Raw genomic sequence first — 23,610 nt, 5'->3', positions numbered from 1 at the left:
ATGTCCTCTGAGAGTGAAATGCCCGGGGTTGAAAACCACTTCCTATAATCAGGATTAAATAACACACACTCCATTTGTATTTATCATTGTTTTTATTTTACTGGTAGGGAATGGAGACATTTCATGAAAAATGAAATCAATTGTATGATACAGTCAAGATCTTGAAAAAGAATGATCATTTCTCACCTTTAATCAGTAAACATTCCTCTCCAAAGGAGGTGAAAAAATACTTATATTAAATGTACCAAAAATAAAACGCATTAATTAAATACCACATCTCTCTAACTTCTTTGCATTCATTAACTACCACTCTAGAGTAAAAACAGTGATGGCTTTTGTTATGGCTTCATATTTCTTTAAAATACTAACTACAATAGATTTCCTTGTACAACTGTATTATTGAATGTTAATTGACAAGATAAAATGCAGGGAGAAAACAGTGACATCGTCATTTTAACCTTTTAGTTAATTTCTAGCAGCAAGTGTGAGAAACCCACGGGTTACTCTGTACAGCACCTTGGGAAAGAAAGTGCAAATATAGTGGACCAGCAGAACAACAGCAGTCGAACATCTTATTTAAACTTCTGAGATGAGAAATCGCCATGGAATTCTTGGTAGCAAGATCATTAATACTTTATAAACTTTATACTTGTGGTGGCATACTGTAAAGTTTACAGAAAAAAAAATAAGCAAGAGAGCTAAGAATCACTGCATCAGAACTTTTACAGGTTTCTTACATTTCAAGTAAGTTTAATCAGCTCTCACTGTTATGAGCACCACCTCCAGCAGGCCAGCGTGCCATCGAGCGGCGCCCTACAAGTGGCTCTTACTCGCCACATAGGTCTTGGGATAAATGTGCTTGTACTGCGGCTGAACGGTCACGTGAAGGCTACAGTGATGGCGGCTGTGGATCACTATTCGGTGAAACTTCTTGCCTTCCCTCATGACTTATTCTATACCTTTTTCAGTAGACAAAACTTTTTCTAAAAAGTCTGAATCTTTCAAGTATAGCTCATCCCCTGAAAAACAATAAAATTTTCATTTCATTGAGTATTATTTTACAAGTAATTCCAATAGGTTGCTGGCACATGAATCACTGTTTGTTTGGGACTAAGATAGTTGCTAAATGGTCCTAACCATATGAGCTTCTCTCAATTTCTTTCTTATATTTCCCTTTGTCAGTCTGAGAGGCAGAAGGCAGAGAGAGAAAGAGGAGGTGCACATCCGGCTCTCCCAGCGGCTGGCTCATTCCCCAGATGCCTGCAATGGTCTCACTCACGGGGCAAAGCTGTGAGCCAGGAACTCTGTCCCAGTGTCCCAGGCAGGTGGCAGGAACCTAATCACTGGAGCCTGCACCACGGGCCCCCGGACCTCCAGTGGGAAGCTGGAATCAACAGCCAGAGCACTCTGATATGGGACATGAACGCTTTAACCACTATCTCCAAAGCCTGCCTCCCTCCTTAATTTTGAATACCTCACCACCTTCATCCCCCAGCAAAGATTTTCTCTGCATGCATAAGCATTCATGACTGGTATACTGTTCGTGCATCTAACTTGTATATTAGTTCATGACTCTTTGTATATTTTGCTATTTCATTGTATTCTGATAAACTAAAGGAATTACCATTGGAGCCGGTGCTGTGGCTTAGTGGGTAAAGCCACCACCTGCAGTGCCGGCATCCCATATGGGCCCTGGTTTGGGTCCCGGCTGCTTCACTTCCAATCTAGCTCTCTGCTATAGCCTGGGAAAGGAGTGGAAGATGGCCCAAATCCTTGGGACCCTGTACCTGCGTGGAAGACTCAAAAGAAGCTCCTGGCTCCTGGCTTCGGATTGGCTCAGCTCCAGCCGTTGTGGCCATTTGGGGAGTGAACCAGCAGATGGAAGACCTCTCTCTCTCTGCCTGTGCCTCTCTGAGAGGTAACTCTGCCTTACAAAAAAATAAATAAACCTTCGAAAAAGACAAAAACTACCACTGATAGAAAGGTTGCTGAATCGTGGCCCTGCAGGTTGCAATACAAACGTTACCACTATTCTCAGGAACCGAGCCGACAGCCATGAAGGGAGACAGGCCACAAGGCCCCAGTGTGGAGCACCAGCAGCTCTCCTGATGTGCACCAGGCCAGCAGCAACCAGCCACTAACAACTGCCCCAGCTCAAACACGCTGCCAGCTTCCCAGTGCTCACAATTCAGAATTAAAGTGATACAGATGAAAAAGAACTTTTTCAATGTCTAGGAAATGTTTTTATATAAAAGTAAATGTGTATGGGGCTATGTATGTAGTTGTGGCTCAGTGGGTTAAGCTGCTGCCTGCAACAGTGGCATCCCATATCAGAGTGGGGGTTTGAGTCCTGGCTGCTTTGCTTCTGATCCAGCTTCCTGCTAATGAGCCCGGGAAAGCAGCAGAGGATGGTCTAAGCACTTGGGCCACTGCACCCACACAGGAGACCTGGAAGAAGCTCCTGGCTCCTGGTTTTGGTCTGGCCCAGCCCCAGCCATTGTAGCCATCTAGGGAGTGAACCAGCGGATGGACGATCTCTCTCTCTCTCTCTCTCTCTCTCAAATAAATGAAATAAATCCTTTAAAAAAAGAAAAGAAAAAGCAAATGAGCACAATATATGTGTATAACATATTATCCAGAATTCTCATTATAACAAGTACTAGGGCTATCTTATAGGCATTGACCTTATTGGATACATACCTTGTAGCCTCTAAAACCCAGACTGAAATTCATGTCTCTGTGTTGGCATTCCTGTGCTGCACAGCCCAGCGTACCGAACGTGAGTCCTAACAAAAGCACCGGGGCATCACGACTTACCAGGTAAAAGCTGGACCACCCCATCAGCAGTGAACAAGGTGATGGGCAGCCATCTTTCCACTCCTTCCGATGCACGATCCAAACAAAAGATGTGCAAGTCAGACAGGGAGGCAAAGTTCTCAAGTCTTCTGATTTCGTAGAACTGTGGTGGGGGCAGCCAAATTTCCTTCGAGATTAAACTTCTGGTTGCCTCTGAAGGAGAGGACCACTGTGGAAGACAAAGGGAGGGTTTCCTAAGGTTCATTCCATATATACTGCGAGATCTGAGGTTGTTGGGTCAGTGCCCAAGATCTCATTGAGATTTAAACTTGATGCCCGCATGCGTTCTTCCAGATCCCTCTGAGACTACACGAGATCTGTGAAGAGAGCTGACTTGGTCCTCTTCAGAGGCTGCTTGCTGGGCCACTGACCCTGAGAGCTCGCAACTATGAGGGTGTTCCACAAGGGCCATGGGGGATGGAAGGAAGAGGCCAGCGTGGTTGCACAGCAGGTGGAGCCGCTGCCTGTGATGCCAGCTTCCCATATTGGGGCAACAGCTGGAGTCCCAGCTGCTCTGCTTCCGATTCAGTTCCTTGCTAATGGGCCCGGGGAAGGCAGCAGATGATGGCCCAGGTACTCGGGCCTTTGCCACCTATGATGGAGTTCCAGGATCCTGGCTTACGCCTGGCGCAGCCCCAGCCCTTGTTACTTAGGAGTAAACCAGCATATGGGAAAATCTCTCTGTATTTCCCTCTTTCTGTCAGTCTGCCTTTCAAATAAATAAAAGTTTTTTTTAAAGATTTAATTTATTTATTTATTTATTTATTTGAGAGGCAGAGTTACAGAGAGAGAGGGAGAGACACAGAGAGGTCTTCCATGTGCTGGTTCACTTCCCAAATGGCCACAACGGCTGGAGCTGAGCTGATCTGAAGCCAGAGGCCAGGAGCTTCCTCCGGGTCTCCCACGCTGGTGCAGGGGCCCAAGGCCTTGGGCCATCTTCCACCACTTTCCCAGGCCACAGAAGAGAGCTGGATCGGAAGAGAAGCAGCATCCATAGGAATGCCGGTGCCACAGGCAGAGACTTAGCCTACTATACCACAGCGCCAGCCCCGATAAAACAAAACTTAAAAAAAAAAAGAAAATGGAATTAAAAGATTTTTTAAATGTTTAAATCGATACATATGAAAGGTCTTTGGAAAAAGTTCACAAAAATTATGTATGACAAAGAACTACACATGGATTCAGCTATTTTTTTTCATCAAAAGAAACTGATCTTTTAATTCCATTTTCTGTGAACTTTCTGAAATATCCTCATAAGCCAGGAGAGAGGATCAAAGCTGACCTGGGAGAGCTGTTCAGCCTGAGAGCAGGAGATGCTGAGAGAGCGAGCCTTCTGGTCTGGACAAGGACAGGAAGATTAGACTGACAAGGCAGTGCCTGTGCGTCCCTGAGGATGTCACGATGGACAACACAAAGCTTTCTTGAGCCGTATGGTGCCTTCAGCCACAGAAATGCGGCGTGATGCGGGCCACACGTTACCATGAGGGTGAGGAATCGGGAGCAACAGTTACTTCCAGCGAGGTCAAGAGGCGCTGGGCAGTAACCCTATAGGGTGTCAACCAGCCCCTGTCAGCCCATTAACATTAAGCGGCCTCACTGCTGCAACCTGCCCTCCTTCCCAAGAATTGTGGGGTGGGGAGAGGGACACAGACATGATGAAAAAGAGCTATTTCAATGAGCACAGAATTCTTTAATCAGCTTACTGAATCTTCCCTTACACCAGGGCAAACTGATTCTCATGCCTAAGCCCCTGCAGTTGAAAATGTTTTGGACTTTGCACAAGATGGGTCAAAGGTTTGCCAGCTTCAACATGGGAAACCTGTTACACCTTTACACACGCAGGGCCCTGGCAGAGGGCCCAGCAAACTACAAGTTTCACAAGCACCCAAGATCACTCTTAAGTTGGCCAAGACTACATCTTGAGAAACAAAGCTCTGGGTTTCAAAGGACTGCCCCCACCTCTCTAACTTGTTTCCAAGTCAGTCTGTTTTTACGGTTTTGTTTGAGTTCAGTGATAATCAAGACGAATGGCAAATGACAGGCATCGAACCACCAAGTCCAACCCACAGGTCTCAATAAGTTATCAGTTATTAGATACTTGTTTCTTTGCTTTTAGATTTATTTATTTATTTGAAAGGCAGAGTTACAGAGAGGCAGAGGCAGAAGCAGAGAGAGGCCTTCCACCTGCTGGTTCACCTCCAAATGACCACAATGGCCGGAGCTGTACAGATTCGAAGCCAGGAGCCAGGAGCTTCTTCCAGGTCTCCCATGTGGGTGCAGGGGCCCAAGGACCTGGACCATCCTCTATTGATTTCCCAGGCCATAGCAGAGAGCTGGATCAGAAGTGGAGCAGCTGGGACTCGAACCAGCGCCCATGTGAGATGCCAGCACCACAGGCGGCAGCTTCACCCACTATACCACAGTGCTGGCCCCTGCTTTTTAAATTTTTTAAAAACGTTTTTGAAAAGTAGAGAGGCAGGCACGCACACACACACACACACACACACACGGAGCTCTCCACTGATTTACTTTCTGGATGTCTACAACGGCCAGGGCTGGAGCAGGCCAAAGCTGGGACCCAGTAAGGGTCTCACCCATGTCTCCCATGTGGGTGGCAGGGATCCAAGTACTCAAGCCATCATCCCCACTGCCAGGGTGCACACCAGCAAGAAGCTGGAATAGCAGTGGAGCTGGGACGTGAACCCTGGCACTCTGAGATGCGGACATCCCATGTGGTGGTTTAACTGCTGCACCAAACCTAAAATGTTTCACGTCAGATGTTTCCACTTCTCAGGGTCATGCTGCATATTCTCATTTTATAGACAGGGAAATTCAGGCAGCTCCTCTGACTAGAGTCTCGGCATAAAACTCTGGAGGTGCCTGGCTCCAAAGTCTACTTTTTTTTTTAAGTATTTATTTATTTGAAATGCAGAGTTAGAGAGAGAGAGAGAGAGACAGAAAGAGACTTTCCACTCGCTGGTCCTGAAGCTCCATCCAGGTCTCCCACATGGGTGACAGGGGCTCTAGTCCTTTGGCCATCTCCTGCTGCTTTCCCAGGTGCATCAGCAGGGAGCCAGACTGGAAGTGGAGCAGTAGCCAGGAATTGAACTGTGCTCATACGGGAGGCAGAGGCTTATCCCACAATACCAGCCCCCCAAATTCTACTCTTTCCGCTAAGCTTTTGAACCTCAGCACTAAGGATTCTAGCCGCATAATTCCTCGTTGTATTATGCACCGAAACAGGGGTGTTGAAAAGCATTCCTTGGCTCTACCCACCAGATGCCAATAGCAATTCCCCAGCAGTGACAACCAAAACCATCTCCAGACATTGCCAAATGTACCTGGGGACCGGGTGGGCCTCCTGCGGAGAACCACTGGTCTAAACCGGGTGAAGAACTGTTCACTGGAACCTCCTCTCCCAGTCGGGAGAGAATGCCCACTCCCTCCCCTCCCCGCTGCAATGTAAGAAACAGAGAACTGGATAAAAGCTCTGAAACAGCCATTTCCAGACACTGAACACTGCAGAGCTGTGATCTCTGAGAAAGGACAAACAAGGCGAGCCCTAACATTGCCTGTGGTTTCGCCTGAAGTCATTCCAGGGCTGCACCACAAGGAGGCAGAGTCTGGTCAGTATCTAGGACTCTCACTGACCCCAGGGGGCAGAATGTGCAGTTGGGGAGGCCCTGCGAGGAGGGACCCACGGCTAATAGAACTCAGATTTGGGTCCTAGAATCTTTGCTAGGCACTTATCTGTAGATGCATAACACGAAACCACACGAGCCAGGAAAAGACGATTCCGAGAAAATAACAGTTACCCTCTACCTACCGTGTAGGGGCCCTGTAGAATATAAGGAGTATTCTAGCAGACACCACAAAGGTCACAGTGAGAAGTGCGGCTACATCAGCACTAGAATAAAGGCTACTGTACACCCTCCCTAAGCCAGCTACACTCGTGTCGCTCCCCCTCTTCATGGAGGAACGACACAAAACCCTGCCTAGGCTTCATATCCAAGTCACGGCACCATTATGTCACTCCCCCTCTTCGTGGAGGAACGACACTGGACCCTGCGCTGTTCTTTTGTCTGCTCGGCCCTCCCCAGGTTTGCTGCTGGTTCTTCCCGGGTTGGCTGCTGGTCCTTCCCGGGTTGGCTGCTGGTCCTTCGCGGGTTGGCTACTGTCCCTTCCACCTCCGTGGAAGGGCGGTTCCCCCTGGCCACTTTCCCCACTTCCGCAGGGGAGCGGCACACCGCCGGCCGGCTCTCTCGGGGGCTGCACAGGTTTTCCCCTTAGATGTTCCTGGTGCATGCCGTCTCTCTCCTCCTTTATAGTCCTCCTCCGCCAATCCTAACTTGGCTGCCCACACGCCGAGTACGCTGCTCTCCTCCAATCAGGAGCAGGTCCTGCAGCTTGTCAAGTTGGTGAGAGGCAGCTGGGTAGAAGCTGTTGCCTCCTCTCCCAGCGCCATATTGTGGGAGAGCAGATGCATAGAATAAGTCTTAATTCCAGTAACTCAGTCCAGTCCGGGTTGCTCCCCACACACTCACACTTCAAAAGCATCAAGGTAGGAGCAGAGGTGTAACATTGTAACACTGGAGCAAGCCAGGACTCCAGCTACAGCCCTCTGGGCAGTGCTGGGTTCCTGCAGCCTGTGAAGACGGTATTGCTTACACTGGCTGCCCAAAGGGCGGATGGGCTCCACTGGCTGCCTCGCTCCAGCAGGACAGACAGTATGGGCAGGACCCACAACGGCACCAGAGGTGAGCTAAGCCACTTTGCACAGGAAGAAGGTGCCCACTCTGTCTAGACCTTGCTCCTATATTGAATCTGAAACTTGCGTTAAGAGAATCAAGAAGGTCTGCATGTACAGTCACGCTCAGAGGAACCCGGGCTCCAGCAAGTGCATCACTGTGGCCAATACGGAAGTTTCCTTGGGGACGCACACTCTCAGCATGGGGCTTTCATACTAACAGTCTGTCCAGTCTGTCCAGGAAACACCGCCAGGATGACAGCACTCCACCATGGGCTTCACTAATGCCAATTTGCAGCAGTAGTTAGCTGTCTGTTTCATCACGTTAGTGGTGGATGTGCAATGCTGGCAGCTGTGAGGCAGCGAATAAGTCACTGGAGAGGGAGAACCCAGAACCCAGCAGGTGTGTGTTTCCAGGAAGCTGAGCTCATCAGGAGGTGTATTAGGAACTGTTGCCTCTAAGGACCGTGCAAGAAAACACATACCGTGAAAATGAAAGGCTATCCCTGGTTTAACAAAGCGTAATCCTATGTAGGAAGCTTAATCCTATCTTTTGGGGACAGAGGTTTTCTTTGTGTGCTAAACTATGTAAGTTAGAGAAGACCAGCTTGTTTTGTTTTTAATTTCCCTCCCAGATCATTAAAAAGACTTTTCTTAGTTATGTATTTTTATTCAATTGAAAGGCAGAGAGAGAGAGAGAGAGACAGACAGAGAAAGGCAGACAGATTTTCCACCTGCTGGTCCACTCCCCCAGACACTTGCATTAGCCAGGGTTGGGACAGGTCAGAGCCATGAGCTTGGAACTCAATCTACAACTCCCCCATGGATGGCATGGGCCCAGGTATTTGAGCTGTCACCCGCTGCCTCCCAGAATGCAGATTAGCAGAAAGCTGGGAGGGGAAGCAGAGCTGGGACTTGAACCTAGGCACTTCAAAATGGTGTGTAGGCATCCCAAGAAGAGACGTAAGGACTGTGCTAAGTGGCAGCCACCCAACACACCTTGAAAACAGGGCTGACCGGGGCATTCTCATTCTCTCAGGGGGCCATCCATCAATGACATTTAGCACAGCCAATCTATGCTAGCAACACTCTGCAATTCCTTCAAAGAAGGCAGCCCTTTGAGAAGTCTCTTGAACCTAACCAACAGTCCCTTCGTGGGTGATATTTGTGATTATCAGTAATCCGAGTTTCCGGGGGTCTTTGAACAAGACTCCAGGATGTGAAGGTTAATTGCTGTGCTGCACAGATCTCATGTATTAGCGTCTGTAGGAAGTTCACTTTTCTTTTTCTTTTATGATATGTTGTGCATTTCACAACTTTAAGGTTAAATGAATTATACATTTATTTATTTTATTTTTAAAGATTTATTTATGTATTTGAAATGTGGGGTTACAGAGAGGCAGAGGCAGAGGCAGAGGCAGAGAGAGAGAGAGAGAGAGGTCTTCTATCTGCTGGTTCGCTCCCTAAATGGTCGCGCTGTGCTGATCTGAAGCCAGGAGCCAGGAGCTTCTTCTGGATCTCCCACACGGGTCCAGGGGCCCAGGGACTTCAACCATCTTCCACTGCTTTCCCAGGCCATAGCACAGAGCTGCATCGGAAGTGGAGCACCCGGGTCTTGAACCAGCGCCCACATGGGATGCCAGCACTGCAGGCAGTGGCTTTACCCACTATGCCACAGTGATGGCCCTTATTATTTTTATTTACTTATTTTGTTTTATTTTTTCATAGGCAGAGTTAGTGAGAGAGAGAGAGAGACAGAGAGAAAGGTCTTCCTTTTTCCTTTGGTTCACCCCCACCCCAGGTGGCTGCGCGGCTGGCGCGCTGTGCTGATCCGAAGCCAGGAGCCAGGGCACAGGGCCCAAGGACCTGGGCCATCCTCCACTGCACTCCTGGGCCACAGCAGAGAGCTGGACTGGAAGAAGAGCAACTGGGACAGAATCCGGCGCCCCAACCAGGACTAGAACCCGGGGTGCCAGCACCGCAGGCAGAGGATTAGCCTAGTGAGCCATGGCGCTAGCCCCTAATATATATTTATTTATATACATTTTTTAAATGATTAGGGGCCAGCATTGTAGCACAGCAGGTTAAGCTGCTGCCAACACTGCATATCAGAGTGCCAGTTCCCCATTTCTGATCTAGCTCCAATAATGTGCCTGGGAAAGCAGCGGAAGATGGCCCAAATGACTCGGGCCCCTACCACTCACATGGGAGACCAGGCAGAGTTACAGGCTCCTGGCTTTGGCCTGGCCCAGTCTTGGCCATTGTAGCCATTTGGGGAGTGAACCATCAAAGAGATCATCTCTCCCCTTCTCTTTATCACTCTGCTTTTCAAATAAATCTTTAAACAAATAAAGGGTTAAACTAAATTAAAATAAGGTTGTGCCATTAGTTCAGAGATATAAAGGCAAGTATCATCATGATGAGAGAAAACAGTATTTATGAATTAAAAGGAACTTCCAGGGGAAAGCGTTGTGGTATAATGAATTAAGTCACCACTTCCAATGCCAGCATCCCATATCGGTGCTGGTTCTAGCCTTGGCTGCTCCACTTCCGATCCAGCTCCCTGTTTATGTGCCTGGGAAGGCAGCAGAGGATGGCCCAAGTGCTTCGCCCCTGCAACTGCACGGGAGACCCAGATGAAGCCTGTGGCTCCTGGCTTTGGCCTGGCCCAGCTCCGGCCATTGCAGCTATCTGGGGAATGAACCAGTGGATGGAAGACCTCTCTAACTTTCCTTTTCTCTCTCTGTAACTCTGCCTTTCAAATACATAGAATAAATTTTGTTTTCTTTTTTTTATTTTTCCTTCCAGAGAGGAAAAATAACTGAAGTGAAAAACACTCTGGCTGCCATTTACAGCAGGTTAGGTGCTTTATAAGCAGAGCGCTAACTTGAAAACAGCAAATAGAACAAAGTAAAACAGAGGAAAAGAAAAAGATCGAGAAAAACTGAATCAGGCATCAATGTACTGTAAGACATTATGAAGTAGTCTAACACACGTGTGACTGGAATCCCGCACAATAGGGATAGGGAAAGAGATGAAATAGTTAAGGAAATAATAAAACGAGCAAATCAGTGTACACCATAATCAAGTTGTTAAACACAATCATTAAGAGAAAGTATTAAAAAGTCACATACACCAAAAAAAATGCACATATATTAAGTACACAGAAGAAAAGATAGAATTGATAGCAGATTTCTCATTCAACATTTCATTAGCAAAAGGGGAGGGGGAGGGCCGCTGTGGCCAGCGGGTTAAGCTGTTACTTGGGCTGACAGCAGGCCATATTAAGAGTGTCTGGTTCGCATCCTGGCTACTCTGCTTCCAGTCCAGGTTCCTGATAGTGCGCATCCTGGGAGGAAGCAGATGGCTCAAGCACTTCAGGCCTGCGACCCATGGGAATATCCAGCTGGAGCTCCAGGCTCCTGGCTTCAGCCTGGCCTAGTCCTGGCCGCCCCAGGTGTCTGGGGCAATGAACCACCAAAAAAATGCTCAAAAAAAAAAAAAAATGAACCACCAGCTGGAAGATCTTTCTCTCTCAAAAAAAAAAACACAACGGTAGGAGAGGACTTCAACAAGTTCATGGAAATTAGAATTTAAAGTGCAGGGGCCAGGGTGGTGCTACAGCAGGGTAAGCAGCCACTTGCAATGATGGCATCCCATAGTGGAGAGCCGGTTCGAGTCCCGGCTGCTCAGCTTCGGATCCAGCTCTCTGCTAATTCCATCCTATTTATTCTCCCAAATGAAATGAACTCGAGTCCATACAACTACCTGTAGGCAAAGATGATAGCAATGTTGTTCATCATCTCCCTAAACTGAAACAACTCAAGTGGCCTGTGAGTATAAACTGCTGTGTGTGCACACAACGGAATACTACTCTGCCACTGACCCTGTGCAGCAACACAAAGCAGTATCCAATGTGTCGTCTTTGAAGAAGCCACAGTGAAAGGCCACTACTGCTCTGGGATTCTGCACGCACCCATTTCTGTGACATTCTAGAAAAGGAAAAACTAATAGCAGCAGAAAACAATCTTTTCTTTATAAAGCATTACAGGTAGAGAAAGATACAGCTACAAAGGAGCTTCATCATGGGAATATGGGGAAGTGAGGAAATGCTTCTGCATTTGGACTGTGGGGGTGATTTCACGATGCTATGCATTTTTCAAAATACAGAAGTCTACACAAAAAGGAATGAATTTTTCTGTAAATAAATTATACATCAATTAAAAAACAGGGGTGGGCTTTTGTCATAGCAGTGAATCCTCAGGCCGGGTCTGCGTTCCACATGGGAGTGCTTAGGTTTCCGTGCACGTTCTGATGCCGATTCCAGCTTGCTGCTAATCAGTGCACACTCTAGGAGGCCTCTTGACCATGGCTTGAGTGACTGGGTCCCTGTCCTCAGTGTGGGGGACTCAGGGTGAGTTCCCAGCTCCAAGCTTTGGCCTGGCCCCGCCTTGGCTACTGTGGGCATCTGGGGTGCGAACAAAGGGATGGGAGAGCTCTGTCTCTCCTTGTGTCTCTACCTTTCAAATAAATAAGAGTTTGGTAGGTGTCCCAATATCGATACTATTTTCCACACTTTTCTGCATCTCCAATGCATTTTCTAATAAAAAGTTAAAATTTTTAAATTATTCTGAATTTTTAAAAAAGATTTACTTATCTATTTCAAACGCAGAGTTAGAGAGGGAGGGAGGCAGAGAGGGGGACAGAGAGAGATCTTCTACCCACCAATTCACTCCCCAAATGGTTGCAATGACCAGGGCTGGACCAGGCTGAAGCCAAGAGCTTCATCTGGGTCTCCCACATGGTGGCAGAGGCCCAAGCACTTGTGTCATCTTCTGTTGCTTTCCCAGGCACATTAGCAGGGAGCTAGATCTTAAGTGGAGCAGACGAGATTTGAACAGGTGCCCATATGGGGTCCTGACATCACAGGTGGTAGCTTACCTTGCTATACCACAATGCTGGCCCAGCATCAAATTTTTTTTTTTAAACATCTTGTCCTCTGACGTGGCATATCTTATGTAGCATTTTTACTAAAAATGTCTAACCTAAATATATTAATATAGTTATAATTATAATTACTGAGGAATATTTTGCAAAGTGACTGCCCTTATTCTTCAGAAATTTCAGTATCATCAAAGATAGACCAATGTACTGCCTGAATGAACTCTACAAGGCCATGACAATTAAATGCAGTGTGTAGTTCTGGGTTCTTTATCAGAAAAAACAAGCTACAGTAGACCTTATCAGGACAAAGGGAGTACAGACTGTGTATCAGGTAACAGAGTTGCACCAACATTAAATTTCTCAAGTGTGATGATTACATTATAGTTCTATAAGAGGAAGTCTTTGTTCCTAGAAAAATCACTTAAGTGCTCTGAGTTCTAGACTCATTCTCAAATGGCTCAACCAAAAAAGAAAAAGTAATTTTTACATACACATATTTCTGAAGTGCAAATGCAACAAAGCGTTACCAACCAGTTAGTGTGGGTGTAGTACACACAGGCGTTCATGATGCTGTTTTTGTGTTTGAAAATTTTCCAAAGAGTAATTTAGGAAAGACGTTTACAAAGCATTCTTAGGGGTGGGCGTTTGGGGCAGCAGTCAGGTCACGGCTTGGGACACTCAGAGTACCTGGTTCACATCAAGGCCACACAACCACCAATCCAGCTTCCTGCCAACGTGCCTACTGGTCAGGCAGCAGATGATGGCTCGAGCACTGTGGTGCTGTCACCCATGTGGGAGACCAGGACTGAGCTCTAGGCTCCCAGCTTTGGCCTGGCCCAGCCCTGGCTGCTGTGGGCATTCTGGAGTAAACCAGCAGACGGAAGAACTCTGCTGACCTGTTTTCCCAATGAAAATACATAAATAATTTTTTTTAATGTTAAATGATGAAGCTGCTAGAATGTTTCATTAAAAAAAAAAAATCTGCTTCTAAAACCTAAAAATGCAAGCCAGGCCCAGTTTTTGCAGACAGCAACACACACAGTTCTAGTTGCCAGTTCCTCCAGGAGCTTCCCAGGGAAGGCCGAGGACTACTGCTTTCTGCCACTCTCCAAGGCCACGTGCCCAGCCATCAGGGTGCTACGGCCTCCCAGATTTCAAACACAGAAGTGTGTGGCCCGGGCTGCTTTCCTCATATATGCTGTGTGTACTTATGTATTTGAAAAGCAGAGTGACAGAGAGAGATGGACAGCAAGAGCAAGGTGGGGGATGGGGAGAGAGCTCTTCCATCTGCTGGTTCACTCCCCAAATGCCCACAACAGCCAAGTCTGGGAGGAGGGAAGGAACTCCACTCTGACCTCCTACACAGGGGCAGGGGTCAAAGTACTTGGGCCATCATACGCTGCCTTCCCATGTGAGCACACAGGAAGCTGGACCAGAAGCTGAGCGGTCAGATCTGAACAGGCACCCTGATGTGCGATGCAGACATCACACGCGGCACCTAACCAGCTGGGGCGTGCGAGCCCTCCTCCCTTTCCTGGCAGCCAACAGCTCTTCTCTGCCCTCCTTAGCCAGGAGAGGTCTCGGCCCCGCCAGATGTGGCAGAGTCTCCTGCAGGCCGGACTCTTCAGGAACAGCACAGCTGCCCTGCTACAGGGCTCCTGGTGATGCGGCTCTCCAGGTACAGCTCTCGCCTCTGTCTGCATCACTCAGGGAGGCCGCTGTCTTCTGGGTCGCTGCTTCTCTTCTCTGCCGGGTTCCTGTCTCATGACCACCAAGAACCAGTTCGAGTCCTGCCTGTTCCACTTCTGATCCAGCTCCCTGGGAATGTGCCTCGGGGTCCCAGTGCTTGGTCCCCTGCCACCCACATGACAGGCCCGGATGGAGCTCCTGGTTCCTGGCTTCAGACTCTGCCAAATCTGGCTGTTGTGGCCATTTGAGGAATGAACCAGTGGATGGAAGATCTCCCTCTCTGTTGGTCTCTCTCATTCTGTTCTTCAAATAAGTAAATCTTTTTAAAAAGTCGTGGCAAACTGCAGATAAAATTCATCCTTTTGGGCAATTTTAAGTGTACAGTTCAGTAGCATTACGTAGACTGGCACTGTTGTGCAACCGCGAGCACCAGCCATCTCCAGAATTCCTCACCTTGCAAAACTGAATCTCTGCCCTGTACCCACAAACCCAACCTCTGGCAGCTGCCATTCAACTCGCCCACAGAATCATACAGCACGTGGGCCTTTCTGCTTGGCTCACCTCACTTCATATGACATCCTCATGTGTAAGAGGACACCTCCAAACTAAATAATGTGAAAGCTAAATAATTTCCCATCCTACATGCACACCACCCTGAGGGTACCCCATCACCTGTTGATGGGCACAGGGTGGGAGGGGGCACCGTATCCATAGAAATGCCACATCAATCTGGATCAGGACAGCCGGAACCTGGACCTCACTGGGGCACATACTCCTATAAGGGGCAGAAGATTTGCTCCAAGGGTGAGCCAGGTCGCAGTCATAAGTGGAGGCCGGGCAGAGCTGAGGGGAGACATAAGCAGGTTCCAGGGCCCAACACACAGACGGGTTCCCAAGCAGGAGGGCACGAACCCAGCACTTCTTGCCCAAGTCCTGCACCCACGGGCGTGCACGTGGCAGGATGGGTGAGAGCCCTTTCACAGGAAGGAATTGGGAGTGACATATTTAGGACTGATGGATAACATCTGACTAGTGCAGAGGAGCCTCCCAGGGAGACCTGAAATCCCTTCAAAGTCTGAGAGCCGAGGCCGACGCCATGGCTCACTTGGTTCATCCTCTGCCTGGGGCGCCAGCGAACCATATGGGCGCCGGGTTCTAGTCCCAGTTGCTCCTCTTCTAGTCCAGCCCTCTGCTGTGGCCCGGGAGGGCACTGGAGGATGGCCCAAGTGCTTGGGCCCTGCACCCACATGGGAGACCAGGAGGAAGCGCCTGTCTCCTGGTTTCAGATTGGCGCAGCACGCCGGCCGTGGCGGCCATTTTGGGGGGGGGGGTAGTGAACCAAAGGAAGGAAGACCTTTCTGTCTGTCTGTCTGTGTCTCTAACTCTGTGAAATAAATAAAACAAATTGAAAAGTCTGAGAGCCAGGCCTCCTTGCAAGGAGTCAGCGGCTTCGGGGGGGTGTGACGCTCTGGTCGGGTGAATCCACAGAACACAGACACCACCCATCCCCCTCCTTAGCGGCGCCCCTCCCCATCCCACACCCTGGCTCTGGTTTGTAAACTCCCTCCTCCAGGGCCTCCCCTCCGGCTTCCTCGGGAGCCCTCCCGGCACCTCAAGTCTCCAAGGTGGCGGCCCATGCCCGCCCTGGGGACCAGGACAGCCACATGAGGAGAGGGCGGCAGTGGGGGGGGGGGTCCCGGAAGCCGAGCCCCGAGGGCGGCGGGCGGCGGGGGAAGGGCGGGAGCCAGGTCCAGGGTTCCCCGCGAGGGCCCTAACCTAGGGCGGACGTGGGCTGGGGTGTGCGGAGCACCGACACACCTGCCAACGTGCCCGAGTCAGGAACGCACACCTAGTGCGAGACAGCTCGCAGCAACCGCCCTCCGGGGTCGTCCGGAACAGCGCACGCGCCCCCTTCTGAAGCGACCCCCACCCGCACTCCAGCCTCCCGCCTGCACCGACCCGGGCCCGACCGTCCGTGCGCGGGCCGCTCGCTCACCTGGAGCACCAGGACCTGGAGCATCTTCGCCGCGCCTCTGGCCCTCTCGCCCTGGACGACGCGCCCGGCGGCGGGCGTGGCGGGCGTGGCGAGCCGCGCTGCCCCCGCCGCCGCCCCGGGGGCGGCCCCTGCCATCGCGCCGGACGCCTCAGGCCTCTGCGGGGGCCGCGCCCACCAGCTCGACCTGGACTCCAGCTTCCTGCCCTGGATGCCCCCCGCCTGCAGGCCGGCCGCCACGCCCCCCAGTGCCGCGCCTCGTCTTCCCACCCGACGCCGCCGCCGCGGGCGCGCTCTGGGCTCCTCGTCGGCTCCACCCCGCGCCCCCGGCCTCTCGTAATGGCGCCCGCCCCCGCGCCGGCCTCGAGGCGTCCAGAAGCCACGTGGGCGCCCAACGGTCATGTCAACATGTCAACAGTTTTATTTAGAAACAGATAGGTACCTGTTTGCATTATAGAATATAAAACTTGGTTTACACTCTATAAAAAATAACCAATATCCAAATTCAAGAGAGCTAGCATTCACAGAACACATGATGTGGGTGTGTGGCTACTGTTGATCAGCCTCAGGCTTGATTTAAACTAAAAAAAGAATCCAATGGATCAGAAAGATTCGGGTACACTGCTTGCTGCCGGGTCCCCGGCACCCAGAAGCTGCCATTTCGGCAGACTAAGGCTTGCTTTCTAAGTGTGTGGTTTTCACATCAGGCCTGGGCTCCCTGCACTGAGAGGGTTGCAAGGTTGCAAGGCTCTCTCGCCACAAGATTCACAACGCGCCCTCCCGAAGCCAGGGCCGGTGGCGTCATTCTCTCTGGTTGTCTTTATAATAAACGGAGAACTTGGAGGGTGGAGGATTCCATTACCCTATACTGGAGTTAAACTTAGTGTATTCATTATCAAGAGCTCAATGCCAAGGCTGGGGTGATATCACATCACACCTGGCTTTTTACCATACCAAGTAGTTCAACGTGATTGTGGAAGACCAAAGGAGATACCTGGGTTCAGATTAATACTCACCCAGCATCACCTGAACGTGTTATCCAGAAAGATACAGGAAATGATAATGGTTATATATACATATATTTATCTTAGTAACCTGAGGGCTAAAAACTTGGAATACAAGAATTCTCAAGAGGCCCATCTGTAAGAAAAGGACCCAAATGGACAGAGTTCACATTACATACAATATGGGGAGGTGGAGTTGGGAACAGACAGGGTTTCTTCAGCTCTTTCTACAACGTCCCTCGCTTTGGTCGGCAGGACTGGCAACCTGCCGATCCACGATGAATCTGTTTCTGTTGGTGGCAGAGACGGGGGAGAAGAGGAGTGGGGTGACGGTCAAAGGCAGGAAGGGCGAGCTGTGGTCCTCAAACCAAAGAGGCCTCTCTCGGGAGGTCCTCTCGCCTCTGAGCCTGAGCTCAGCTCTCCGGCAGACACAGAGAGGCCTGGTAGTAAGTGGTTTGTGTTGTGAGGTATGAGGATCCCTGGTAAATTCAGCAGCACATGGTTTTTGGAAACCAGCACACAAGATAAGAACACTGCAGCCAACAGTGTTTTTTTTTTTTTTTTTTCAGTGTCACTCCCCATTCGCTTTATTCAGACACTTGAGTGAACCTCTCTCCCTACAGGTAGAGGTACTCTACTCTCTGTACATTTGTACATTTCATTCTTCACAGTACAGATAAGCCCATCACTCCCCACATCCACAAACAAGAGAGAACTTTCAGGGTTCCTCTCATCTGTAGCAGAGACACAGCAGCCCAGCCATCAGCAATGCCCCACCCACAGTGCGCCCGCTTCCGACTCCGCCCTTTCAAGCTTCAAACATTACACCAGTAAGATGTAAAATGTGCTTGCTTTAAGACAAATAAAATGACCCACGTGTTAATTTACATCTGAAACTAAGAATAAATAAAGGGATCCCTAAAGAAGGTTCTCTAGTTATGACGAGACTGGTCTGTGGGTGAGATGAGACTAGGAGATACCGGGAAAGGACAGATCATCTCTCCTCTACGGAAACCTCTTTGAGGTGCAGACAATTCATAGCTTGAAATCAGCCGGCTCTCACACATCTCTGGTGATGAGCACAGCCAATGCCCAACCGAGATAGGATTCTGTACCTGGCTCTGATGAACTGAAACAAAATCTGGGGCAGCTGAACCTCACAGATGACAGCATGAAACCAGACGCTCGGTTAAAGTGAGTTTTGATCCCAAACGTGGATTCCTCAAGCCAAGGGTACTTTGGAGAGAAGCACTGAGGGACTGGACCAGTTCCCAAACCCAGCTAAGGACAGATCCTGTCTCCCCAGGGTAGAACAGCAAATGCACCCATTTTTTTTTTCTCAACATTCATATAATTTTTTATAAGAAAAACATTCATTTTCATTATGGAATCCAAAACCATTATTGTATGATAGTGTAAGTCTTTCAGCATTCAAACTGCTCAACATTCAGCATGGACAGCAAGCCAGCTTATGAGGAACCACATCAGAAGCACAGGGAGGTTCGGCTGGTAGAAGCCCAGCAGCTGAGTGAGGAAGTGCCGCAGACTTGCCTTCCATCGTGTAAGAGCTCCAGGAACTCCTGGGTATTTTTGGTGATGTTAAAGGAAAGAAACGGCACTGCCAGTCAGGAGATAGGTAATCCTTAGACTGTGTGCGAGACTGGCTGCCAGGGGACCACAGGGACATAGAAGACCTGGAGCCAATGAAAAACACTCGTCTGGAAAGGAATGGGTTTCCTCCCCAAAATGCAAAGTGCTCTCATACAGATGCTTAGCATTAAGATTTGACAAGTTTTTACAGCACAGAGAGACAGTTACATTATTTATACCGTTAGTGTGTAAAGACACAGATTTTACGACTAGCAGCAGGAAGTTCTCTGACAGCTCCTGAGACAAGCTACCCTCATGCCCTGGATCCAGCCCATGCCACTGATGACTTGTGAAAATGGTAACACATACAAGTAAAAATGACCTGCTGTACGTGAGTCAGAAAGTAGTTGAAAAGTGACAAAATCGTATGTTATTAAATGACAAAACATATTTAGAGGTTTTATTTAAAAATCTCTCACTGTTCATTATCAAAGTTACAAGATTGTTTGCATACCAAGAGACAGACTGTAAACATAGGAAATTTTCATTAAGGAAAGATGGGTTTACTGTAATTTGATCTTTTACAAAAAATTACTGCAAGTTATTGATAACAGAATTTCTCTTTTACTTTCTTAAGTCTAATTCTCTGGAAAATTAAACCAATGTTTCCACTCTCTGGAGCTAAAGTTCAACCATGGTCACCTTAGGAAATACCCCTGTTTGTTTGTTAATCAGAAATACACATCGAGTGGCACACATTTCCATTTTCTTCTCCCGGCCTCCGCCGCCCGCCGCGCCCGGCGGCCTCCCCTCGCTCGCTCGCTCGCTCTCCGCCTTTTCCCTCGGGCCCCCGCGCAGCCCCCGAGCCACGCGCCCAGCAGCGGGGGTGGCGCCGCGCGCTCGCGGGACACGCGCGGCGCCTGGACGGGCCCGGGCGGGCGACCCCCGGCGCGCTCCCCTCCCCCTCGCCGGTGTCCCCCCCCACCCCCCACCCGGGGGCGCAGGGCCGCGTGCGTAGCCCCGGCCGCGCCGGGGGTCGCCGGGGCGCGAAGATGGAGGAGCCGCCGCGAGGGCGCTCGCACACGGTCACCACCACCGCCAGCTCTTTCGCCGAGAACTTCTCCACCAGCAGCAGCAGCTTCGCCTACGACCGGGAGTTCCTCCGCACCGCGCCGGGGCTCCTCATCGTGGCGGAGATCGTCCTGGGCCTGCTGGTGTGGACACTGATTGCTGGCACGGAGTACTTCCGGGTCCCTGCGTTCGGCTGGGTCATGTTTGTAGCTGTGTTTTACTGGGTCCTCACCGTCTTCTTCCTCATCCTCTACATAACAATGACCTACACCAGGATCCCCCAGGTGCCCTGGACCACAGTGGGCCTGTGTTTTAACAGCAGCGCCTTCATCCTGTACCTCTCGGCCGCCGTGGTGGACGCGTCGTCCGTCTCCCTGGAGAGAGACAGTCACAACTTCAACAGCTGGGCGGCCTCGTCGTTCTTTGCCTTCCTGGTGACCATCTGCTACGCTGGGAACCCATACTTCAGTTTTATAGCGTGGAGATCCAGGACTGTGCAGTGATGGGGCGTTTTCATAACAAAAAGGAAAAGAAAGAATCGAACTGTAAAAGCAGCTGTAGGTGTGATGTACTGTATTCCTGGAGAGTTGTATTTAACTAATGTTTTATATACTTCGCCCGCAGCCGTTTGTACAGTGACACTGGATCCTTATTTGCAAAACGCCGGAGCCCCTGATGAACTCCTTAAGTGTCTTTTCTAAAGTCACAAAAACAGTATTTTCTTAGGCAATGTACAAATAGAGAAATTGCTAATATTAAGAATGTGACAAGTTTGTAAACCTAACTCTTAATATGCCAGATTCTTTTGTGATTAAATGTTGCCATGTACAGGCACCTTCTTCCCGCCTGAGGTCTCCCTCAGGGTCTCTCTCTAAGGTCTCCTCTCTACAAAGCACAACACTAATGTATGTGTCCTTAGACTTCCGTTCAAGCGCCCCTATTTATTTCAACAGGAACACACGTTTCAGAGCCACCTTTTGTTTGTCACCTCTGTCGTCCTGCCCACCCTCCTTTGCCCCTCGACCCTTCCTACCTGCGAGTCTTACTCCGCAAATCCTTTTTGGTTTGTGAAGGCAGCAGTTAAGGGCACAAAGACGGCCATGGGGACATTTATGTAAATACGTCTCTCCCAGCACCACCCTGCAGCTGAACAACGTGTAGTGCTTTCCCAAGTCAGCTTTGCCATCATGACGTCAGTCATTTGAGAAAAGTACTCAGATTTTATTTTTGTATCGGTGGTAACAAAACATTAACCAAAAGGTTTTCTGTTGGGAAGCTTCCCTGACCGTCTCCCCTCCCCCACCCAAGCTGTTTGCTCACATTAACAGATTAAAAGTGCCTGAGACATGATCCATTCTTTCCCTGTATATTAAAACCCCGTTGTATTGATTTTTTATAATAAGCCTTTTTACCTCTGTGTAAAAAAATATATATACAAGTGTATGATGTACATTTTAGTTCTTAACTTTTTTTTATGGTTTCTAATATGTATGACCAATGTAGCCATTGCTTTAAAATGTACCATGTAAATATAAACACATCCTATCAGAAAAAAAAAAAAATGCACGTGGGCCTCCAGGAAGGCGACAGACTTGTGGGTTAAACAGCCCTGGAGTCTAGCTGGGCCGCTCTGAGTCTCGGGAGGACACTGGGAAGGCCACGGTCTCATCTCCCCAGCCTGTTCAGGGCCACACACAGCTCCCCGGTCAGTGCTCCTGAGGCTGTTCAGGATTATGGCTGAAAAAAATCGGCTTACTACAGTCACCGGGGAGGGGGGGGAACCATGTCCCAGCGGGTGAGGCGCAATGGGTCCCCCACACCGGCCGGTTCCCTCGGGGGTGGCACGGTCGCCACGGCCGGGGGACCCGGGAGCCGCCTGCAGCCCATGAGGGCGACGGTTCCGTTCCAGCTGAAGCAGCAGCAGCAACATGGCAGCCCCACGCGGAGCAACGGCGGCGGCGGCGGCGGCGGCAACAACAACGGCGGCTGCTGTGGCGGCGGCGCCTCAGGCCCCTCAGGCGGCAGCGGCGGCGGCAGTGGCGGCGGCGGCGGCGGGGCCCCGCGCACCGCCTCACGCAGCACCAGCCCCACGCGCGGCGGCGGGAGCACGGCCGCGCGCACCAGCCCCACGGTGGCCACGCAGACGGGCGCGTCCGCGACGTCCACGCGAGGCACCAGCCCCACGCGCGGCTCCGCGCCGGGGGCTCGTGGGAGCCCCCCACGACCGCAGCCCCCTCCGCCGCTGCTGGGGACCGTGTCGTCGCCTTCCTCGTCGCCCACCCACCTGTGGACTGGCGAGGTGAGCGCGGCCCCACCCCCAGCCCGTGTCCGGCACCGGAGGAGGTCCCCGGAGCAGAGCCGAGGCTCCCCGGAGAAGAGGAGCCCGAGTGCCCCGGTTTGCAAAGCAGGTGACAAAACACGACCACCTTCATCAAGCCCTTCTAGTATTATCCGACGCACTTCCTCCCTGGATACACTTGCTGCTCCGTACCTTGCTGGACACTGGCCTCGTGATAGTCACGGGCAAGCTGCACCTTGCATGAGGGACAAAGCTACACAGACAGAGAGTGCTTGGGCTGAAGAATACTGTGAAAAGAAGAAAGGGTCTCACAAGCGCTCAGCGTCCTGGGGCAGTACAGATCAACTAAAGGAGATTGCCAAATTACGTCAGCAGTTGCAGAGAAGTAAACACAGCAGTCGACATCATCGAGATAAAGAAAGACAGTCTCCATTCCATGGCAACCATGCAGCTATTAACCAGAGTCAGGCTCCTGTTCCAAAGAGTGCACTTATTCCAGTAATTCCCATCACCAAATCAACAGGTTCCCGGTTCCGGAATAGCGTGGAAGGATTGAATCAAGAGATAGAAATAATAATTAAAGAGGCTGGGGAAAAGGAAGAACAACTTATACCACAAGACATTCCAGATGGACACCGTGCCCCTCCGCCCCTGGTGCAGAGAAGTAGCAGCACTCGGAGTATCGACACACAGACCCCCGGCGGGGCGGACAAGGGCAGCAACAACAGCAGCCGCTCCCAGTCCGTGTCCCCCACGTCGTTCCTCACCATCTCCAACGAAGGCAGCGAGGAGAGTCCCTGCTCAGCTGATGATCTGCTTGTTGATCCCAGGGATAAAGAGAATGGGAACAACTCTCCTTTACCCAAATATGCAACCTCACCCAAACCTAACAACAGTTACATGTTCAAAAGGGAACCTCCTGAGGGTTGTGAAAGAGTCAAAGTCTTTGAGGAATGCTCTGTCTTCTGTGGCAGTCATCTCTGAGCCTGTCTCTTCATGTTCACGCATGGAATCGGCGTTCACTCAGATGGACCACAGATCGTAACCTGTGTGCTTCTCTGGCAAGGATTGCATCCCCTTCCATTTTTGTCTACTTTTGGTCACCAGTTACACTTATTTATTTACTTATATTTTTAATTTTTAAACTTTTTTAGCTTTTAAGAGGTTCAATATAGTCCACATACAGTTCTGAGAATGTAATTATATCCCATTTCTCCCTCTTTCTTCTTTAAATAGTTTAAAAATATATATTTTGTCTGCAAATACAGGAACCAGTTTCCGTTATGCTCCAACACACGGACAGCACAGCAGGGTGAGCTTCAGTCAACTTGCTGTCCTATGAGAGCCGAACAGGTGCTTTCATGGGGGTGGGAGGGGAAGGCGTGCCTGTTCCCCCAGTGCACACGGCACTTCAATC

At 50.0% G+C, this 23,610-nt stretch overlaps 2 protein-coding genes and 2 pseudogenes across 4 annotated transcripts in view; 2 read left to right on the top strand and 2 right to left on the bottom strand.

Annotated features, from left to right (window-relative positions):
* The window catches only part of LOC138846706 (uncharacterized), a 480,670-nt gene that overhangs the window by 402,396 nt on the left and 54,664 nt on the right, over positions 1 to 23,610 (bottom strand). The window lies entirely within an intron of this gene.
* LOC138846496 (acyl-coenzyme A diphosphatase NUDT19) lies at positions 77 to 16,367 on the bottom strand. The gene is made up of 3 exons (XM_070062489.2): positions 16,233 to 16,367; positions 2,818 to 3,025; positions 77 to 1,019 (listed from the first exon to the last, which is right to left on the bottom strand). The coding sequence occupies exons 1-3, from the start codon at positions 16,365 to 16,367 to the stop codon at positions 949 to 951; spliced, it is 414 nt and encodes a 137-aa protein (XP_069918590.2). The 3' UTR covers positions 77 to 948.
* Positions 19,045 to 21,256, top strand: LOC138846495 (CKLF-like MARVEL transmembrane domain-containing protein 8 pseudogene; annotated as a pseudogene). Its single transcript, XR_016215054.1, has one exon. The product of XR_016215054.1 is annotated as a CKLF-like MARVEL transmembrane domain-containing protein 8 pseudogene (transcript).
* On the top strand, positions 21,659 to 23,252 carry LOC138846494 (protein FAM117B pseudogene; annotated as a pseudogene).

This window comes from Oryctolagus cuniculus, chromosome 10 (genome assembly GCF_051225735.1).
Source record: "Oryctolagus cuniculus isolate XC-2025 breed Fujian yellow rabbit chromosome 10, ASM5122573v1, whole genome shotgun sequence".
Lineage (NCBI taxonomy): Eukaryota > Metazoa > Chordata > Mammalia > Lagomorpha > Leporidae > Oryctolagus > Oryctolagus cuniculus.
Note: the sequence above shows the minus strand (reverse complement) of the source record. Positions and strands in the feature narration are given on the sequence as shown.

Bases quoted from the DNA above. Each gene is read 5' to 3' on its own strand.
- LOC138846496 (XM_070062489.2), bottom strand. From the start codon at position 16,367: ATGGCAGGGGCCGCCCCCGGGGCGGCGGCGGGGGCAGCGCGGCTCGCC. The intron at 3,026-16,232 runs GTGAGCGAGCGG...TGTCTTCCACAG, and splicing joins TCCAGGTCCTGGTGCTCCAG to TGGTCCTCTCCTTCAGAGGC. The intron at 1,020-2,817 runs GTAAGTCGTGAT...ATTGTTTTTCAG, and splicing joins GGTGGTCCAGCTTTTACCTG to GGGATGAGCTATACTTGAAA.